At 43.9% G+C, this 7628-nt stretch overlaps 1 protein-coding gene across 1 annotated transcript; it reads right to left on the bottom strand.

Moving 5' to 3' along the window:
- Nucleotides 1-4969: 4969 nt before the first annotated feature.
- On the bottom strand, nucleotides 4970-5719 carry LOC136850959 (uncharacterized). The gene has a single exon (XM_067124939.1). It carries the CDS (start codon nucleotides 5717-5719, stop codon nucleotides 4970-4972), a length of 750 nt encoding a protein of 249 aa, XP_066981040.1.
- Nucleotides 5720-7628: the final 1909 nt, after the last annotated feature.

Below are 7628 nucleotides of genomic sequence, written 5' to 3'. Positions count from 1 at the left end.
GTGGTTTTACTGGAGTAATACTGAAATGTTTGTGTTCACGTCTCATGACTACATACAACTCTACATACAACTTATTAAAACATCCTTTAAAATTCCTTATTTTTAAGCAATCACCGAAAGGGTCGAGAACATTAAGAGAAAACCACAGGTTAAACGTTTCCATTGACTTGAGCAATGATGTAGAACATCTTCAGAGATTGAGGCATTCAATAACAACGATTTAGGATTCAGAAATTTTCGGAAACTGTTAAAAACGCCAGAGTGAATGGCTTCCCAGGGGTGCTCTTGGCGCTTCTCCAAACGAGGATCTGCGACCGTTTTAAACTCCCATTAAAGGTCTTCATGACGTCCCATCGGAGACACGCTCGGCGGGAATACCTACGGCAAGGGTCGACCATTTCCATGAAAAGTAGTTTTGGTTTGTCCTTTCGGCAACAACCGATGCATTTATATCCAAGTGGATCCTCTCCCCCCGCACTTTCTCCTCCTTTCATTCTTATTGATATTCCTCTTCTTTGGATTCATTTCCCAACGATCTCTGGGAAATGCTGGCTGGAAGTCGTTATTAGCGTCGTTCCGAAGTGACGTAGACATGGTCGGGTATTTAGAGATCACGGTGAGAGTAGAATTTAAGCTGTTTCAATGTAATTCACAGAGGATGAACTGCCAGTCTTTATTTGACCCTCGAACGAGTAACGAGAAACGAATTACTAGAATAGATGAATCAATATCTCCGTCTTGTAGCTTAGTTAGTTTCTACTCTACAAGACGCATTACAATAGAACGTGCATTACTTCAGCGAAGGTCTAAAGATGAACCGCACCTTCCAATTGCCCTTGATCACCTCGCACATCGTCTCATAGCACACATTAGCAATTTGGGCAAAATTTTGGATGGAAATTTTGTTTTTCTAACATTTGTCGTGGAATGCAAGCAAAAGTGACGCGCCATTTACAAACACGCCCTCCTTCCCGTGAAAGTCTGAAAAATGGACGCCAAGTGCATTTGAAATATTCGGAACCACAAGTTTGCTGGAGAAAGAGGGGATCGATGTGCAGTGTAGATTGCAGTCCAGGAACATCGTTGATTGCAGCCGCTGAATGCTTGTGTTTTTGGAATATTTGTTTTCGCTGAACAAGGGCGTGTGAACCCACGAAAAGTCCCTAATTAATTGGACGCCAATCACTGGGAATTCTCCCGTCACTGTGATGCGATTGTTCTTTTGCGGGTATAAAGCAACAAGTAGGCAGGCTACCTGTGTTCCTCTGAATACAGACATTAGAAGAGAAAGTAACGAATCATCGTTGCGACCAATACATTTTCTCTTTTGATTAAATCGAGCTCAAAAGAATGAACAGTCCCAATTTCATGCTCTGTTACTCGTGCATTTATGATTTTGACTACCTTAGGGCGGAGACAAGTTTCCTGCAAGACGAAATACCAAACAAATACGCAGGAATGGGAAACATATTGACTACTGGGATCTATTTATTTTCTGTTTCAACTCAATTTTCTTCAGGAGATGGACTAAACTACGTGGCAGTAATGATTAAGACAAGAGCTGCGCCAAATTCAAGAGAACAGGAGTTAATTAGAAAGAATGATTGAAGACAGCAACCCCAAACGCATTAACGGTAATTGCAGAAACGGAAATTAGTAAGATAATAGAAACTAAAGATTTCAGAGATAAAATAGTTAATAAGAAGACTATGAGGGGTAAAACGGCAGGATAGAATGAAAATAATACTATAAGGGAAAATTCGAGGCTGCAGACAGATGAGTGAAAATTTGTGGAAGAAGCACAGGAAAGACATGAGTGGCGACATTTTACAGATGCCTTCTGCGTCGCATGGCGTTCGAGGCAATGGAATCATGATGAACAGAGTGAAGTAAGATCGATGTCATCAGGTCAGTTAAGCCCAGTTCACACATTCACATATCAACTCACGCATGCCCACGCATGAATGGAAACGGGTAGCTGGCAAGTGCTTTAGTTAGTACCATGAAAACATTCCGAAAAGCGTATTTAAGATCGTGAGCATGCGGGGCGGAGTCGGGAGGACGCTACGCACCAACTCAGTGTGTGTGTGGGGAGCCACGTATGTTTCGATATGTTCAAAAGATGCATGTCTGCTCACGCAAACCGTCATTTTGCGTGGCTTCATATGCACAGTGTGGTGCAAATGTAGCATGGTCAGCGTGCCTGCGGGACAATGATGTGTGGTCCCATGCTGCTCTCCCATTCCCACCAAGCACTGCGTGGGTCCTCATGAGGTTCAGGAGCAGATGCGGCAACAGCACCTCTCGCCTGGGACCCAAGACGATGCGGCAGCGCTGCGTCGGGTGTATAAAATGACTTGTGGCGTGTATGTGGCTTCAGTTCCTCTCCTGGACAGGTAGCAGCAATATCGTCTCTCGCCCCTGCAGTGCCTTCGTCAGTAGACCTGTTTACTACAATGCCGAAAGAAAACAGCAGAAGACAGCGGAAGGGGGCTTATAAACCTCCATCATCCCAGTCAGGAGCCGAGACTGCCTCTACAAGGAGACCAACTGCTACAGGCACCCCTGCAAGCACCATGGAGGAGGAGGATGTGGCGATACACCTCGATGAGGCTGACGAGGTGGACATGGCCAGCGACAGCAGCGTACTCAACAACGAGGACGTCGCCCTGGACGATGATGACGACGCCAATGAGGAAGCTGCTGACGGCACCATCCCTGGGACTGCAGTAAAGGCGTGCTGCAAGAAAAACCCCTCTGTCATCCTCTCAGACGAAAATGAGAGGCTGGTAGGGGAGTGGTTGGAGCAGGAGGCTGAATTTATTTACAACAAGGGCATGACTGCATACAAGGACAAGGCAAGGGTGTGCAGGGCATTCAAGGAGAAGGGGAGGTCACTTGATCCTCCTGTGTCAGGCACTGAATTCCAGACCTGGTTTACCTCCCTCATGACCCGCTTTGAACGCCTCACAGTGGAGAAAAGTGGTCAGGGGGCCAGCAGACATCTGATGGACCGTGAGAAGTGGATACTCAGCATCTTCCACTTCCTCAAACCCCACATCGTCCGACAAAAGAAGCCCAAGGTGTTGGGACTTCCAATGGTATGTCTTATTTTATTGTTTCGTTAGTAAATTAGTGACTGAAACTTTATTGCATAGTCTATTTAATTAATGAAACTACAACCTTGTCATTCACTGTACATTTATTTACATTCTCTCATACATGTTCCATCTCTTTACAGTCTGCTGCAGCTGCTTGCACCAACCCTCCTGCCCATGGTCCTGCCGTTGCTGATCCTGCCCTTTCTGATCCTGCTGGCAGTGGCACTCCAGTCCCCTGTTCGTCTGATGACCCGTCATCCGCTGTCGATAAAGCCTCCAACAAGGAAGTCACAGAAGCAGGACAGGCCTCCAAATGGGGTCCTGGAAGCGTTGCTGCAACAAGCAGAGTCAGCTTGGGAAAGGCTAGAGGGGGTCATAAAACCTGTGGCTGACCCCAAGTTGACTTACTGGCGGAACGAACACCCTGGATAAGCTTGCCTACGACTGTGTGAATGTGGGGCCCGAGCTCAGGTTGGCACTGAAGGTGGAGTTCCTCTCCGCCATACAGTGCTTTGTAAGGGTAACCAAAGAGGGCATGACGAGGCCCCCACATCACCTGATACCCCACAACCAAGCAGAAGCCCTTTGGGATGCTCCGCCTGCGGCCCCAGTTCCCCTTCCTGCTACTATGACTCCAACATATGTGCCACTTGCGACACCCAGTGGTGGCATTACCTCTCAACCTCTCAACCTCACAGTGCAACAGGTGGCGATGCTGCACGCCCAACTGTCTATCTGTTCTGGGAGTGACATCCACACCCAAGAAGCTCAACATTTCCCTGCCAACCAGCAGCTTCCTAGAGAACCTCTAGGTGTCTATGTGTATATTTATACTCAGACAACATTTTTTGTTTGTTTGTATGTGCCATAGTATTGGTATTTATGTAAACACATATCTTGTGTATGTAACAGTGTATCAGTATTATATAAAGAAATGTATATTTTTGTATTGTATGTTTCAACGTATATATAAAAGTTAGTATAAAAAATAAACATATAGTTGAAAAATAACTTTTATTCAGTGAACTAAAAACCATCAAAGTAACAAAATGAAGTAAGAATAATAACACAAATAAGACATGCAAACAACTATATAGTTGAAAATTAACTTATATTCAAGGAAAATTAATAAAATATAACATATAATTGAACAATACCTGTTATTCAAGGACCTAAAAAAATATCAGTACCAAAATGAACTGAGAATAATAACAAATAAGCCATATGCAAAATAAGATATAATTGAAACAAAACTCTTAACTAAAATAAATATAAGTGCCAAAATATACTAAGAATAATACCACAACGATTACTCAATGAACTGAAACATTTAACAGTAACAAATTGAACTGGGAATAACACAAATAAGACATGGGCAAAAAACAGAAATGCGTAAATACAAATGAAAAATAAACAGTACGGACATGAAAAAATAAGGAAGTCGACATACAAAGTAACAAATAAGGAAGAGAAATAAATATGACAAAAATAAAATCCCAAACATATAAATGAAAGTTAACAATAGTTCTCCTGCCAACTAACGGAACCGGCAGGAGATGAAAAGTAGTCTTTCAGGATGTTGCATTGTTCCTTGGTATTCCTGGTTGCAGTGTTGCTGCCACAGTTGGAAGAGCGTCTCCTAGGGGCTGGTCACTCCTCCAGGCACCAGGTATGAAGTCATGTGTGACTTCATACCTGATCTCCTTCCTGTCTGCATGGATTTCTGGTTATTATAAGATTGTGCAGAACACACGCAGCCAGCACTACTGACTCTGCACGGTCAGGCTTGACACACATTGACGTGTGGAGTACTCTGAATTAGCTGGCCAGAATCCCGAAGGTGTTCTCCACTGTCCGGCATGCCCTACTTAATCTGTAGTTGTACAGTATATCTTCTCCTTGGACAGGCCTCTTTTGGGGCAGGGCTTCATAAGATAGTTCCGTAGAGGGAAGGCATCATCGCCAAGCAGAAAGTAGTCTACAGGAACTCCATTTGTTGCATCTGGTAGAGCCTCAGGTTGGGGAAGGGTTGCTTCCTGTTTTGCCAGCATTTCACACAGACAGGTTTGGGCAAATACACCACCATCCGACTTTGACCCAATGGCAACCACATCCACGTTGAGGAACTTATATGAAGAGTCCACAATGGCAAGTAGAATCATGGAGAAGAACTTCTTGTAGTTGTAGTAATGCATACCACCAAGGGGAGGGTTACGGAGCCTGATGTGTTTGCCGTCTATTGCTCCAGTTGCATGGGGGAAGTCCCACCGTTCCTCAAACCCGTGGGCAACCTGCTTCCAAGCCTCTGGTGTTTGTGGCACCTGCAGTTCCTCATCTCTGCAGACAGCAACAATGGCCCTGCAGGTCTCAGGTACAATGTAACTGATGGTGTTGTGGGCTACTCGGAATGCGTATTGCAGACTCTTATATGAGTCACCCGTGGCGAGGAAACATAGGGTGGTAGCCACACGCAGTCCTGGCGTAAGGGGTTCCCTCCAAAATGTGCATTTCTTCTGAATGCAGGGCTTGACACGTTCAACTATTTCACTGAATATGTCCCTGTCAGTTCTGGTAAAATTCCTGTATAGTTCAGGATTTTCGGTTACCAGCTCCTCCATCAGGTTGTCATAGTGGCCTAGCTCCAGCCTTTTTTGCAGGTACAGCCAAGCCCAAACCCACCTCTGCCTTCTCTTTTTTTTTTTTTTTCAGTTGCAATATAGACCTTCACAAATTCCACCAATACCTTGCAGAGCACATACTCCATGACGCCCTCCATTACCTTTCTTTTTTGTCTGTTTGCTGGTGTTATAAGGGCAAGGATGTCATCAATGTTCTCCATGTTGGTTCAGCAGTAGGGGAATACTTCTTGCTGCAGGTAGGCGGTGAATGGAACTGCAATCACATGTGTGCAGCACGGCCCTTTGTACCTCATGTATACCCGTCGATGTACGTGGGGATATCGTGAGGATATCTTGAGGTTGTAACACACAATGTTACACATACGGTATACGTATGTGGGTGTTACTTGCTGTGCCATGCAGTATTGGCGGGGGTGTGGCCTATTGTCGTGGCAATTCACGTAAGTGTCCCGTCAGTCTTGTGCATTGCATTGGCTTAATACGCATTACTTCGTACTTACGTTATGGCGTTGTTATGTTGACTGCGCAAACTTTATGGATATGTGGCATGTATCCACTTGATCGTGCCGACAAACCCCCTCATTAGCCACGTTTCACATGCGTGAACATGCGTGGGCTTGATACGTGAATGTGTGAACAGGGCTTTAAACAGCAGACTAGACTGAATCCCCCACCGTGTCTCGCCTGCAGCGGTACCGCAGGTCCCTGGGCAGACCTCAGAGCTAAAGTCGAGTTTATTTCATTTTTTTGTCTTTTTCCTCCTAGTCTCTCTCTCTCTCTCTCTCTCTCTCTCTCTCTCTCACAAACGCACGCACACACACATATACAAATGTGTGTATATACACATATTTACATACATACACACACATATATAGTATATATATAATTATATGTTTCCTATAAAAGTGTACCCGTGACGCGAAAAAGGGTGGCAAAATTTGAGCAATTTGTCATATGTATCCTACTTAAAACATGCAGTGTATTATGTATATTGAATGTTCATGTTCAGTGCCTCATGAAGTATAATGAATATAGGTGGAAATTAAGTAAATGTGTAAATGAAACTTTGTCATTGTTCTATGCAATATTTGAAAACACTTGGGTATCTGAAAGTAATATACATCATGGTGTGCCGGTTCCGTCAAAAGCGCTTTACTCGCAATGGCTGGCATAAATAGCAATTATATTATGAGAAAGGTTATTGATCGTAACTCTTCGTGGCGCAAAGAAATCTCTAAAGCAGGTGCACTCAAGTTTCTGCCTTTTTTAAAATAATTCTCGTGCACATGGAATGAAACAAACATTCAGAAGTCTCGTGTCGGAAAAAGGTAAATAAAATCATTACCTAAATTCTTACTATGAAGACGACGATAATGATGTTAAGGAGTTCTCAACTGACCAGCGTTTGGAATCACTTCTCTCTCTCCGTTCATATCGTCAAAATAATCAGTTAACTAACAGTTGATTCGGTTTTGAGACCCATTCGATCAGTTCACGAGGCCAGGAAAAATGGCCTAAGGAATGTCCGGAAAGCTAATGGCTTGGTTTGATTCAGTGCTTGTAATCAATGACTGTTTAAGAGCTGGAATCACTACCTTGATTTATCACTCATTGCTTTCCGAGAGACTTTGCCTTTCATTTGGGATTTACGATGTCCATTAGCTTTGAGATATGACTCACCAGTCGATCTAGAAAGAAAAACAATGGCCGGGGACCTTCATTTATCTTAGAACATTCGGTGACTTCTTTGGGCCAAAATCTCTTCTGGAATCCAGCAAAGGTATGCGTTCTCTGAGTGGCTTTTCTACTTGTTCTCTTTAGCTTGGCTCTGTTGATGAACTTTAAATTTTGTCACAAAACGTTCATTCACTGTTGAAGCGCACCTCGG

Source organism: Macrobrachium rosenbergii, chromosome 23 (assembly GCF_040412425.1).
Source record: "Macrobrachium rosenbergii isolate ZJJX-2024 chromosome 23, ASM4041242v1, whole genome shotgun sequence".
NCBI classification, from domain to species: domain Eukaryota; kingdom Metazoa; phylum Arthropoda; class Malacostraca; order Decapoda; family Palaemonidae; genus Macrobrachium; species Macrobrachium rosenbergii.
Note: the sequence above shows the minus strand (reverse complement) of the source record. Positions and strands in the feature narration are given on the sequence as shown.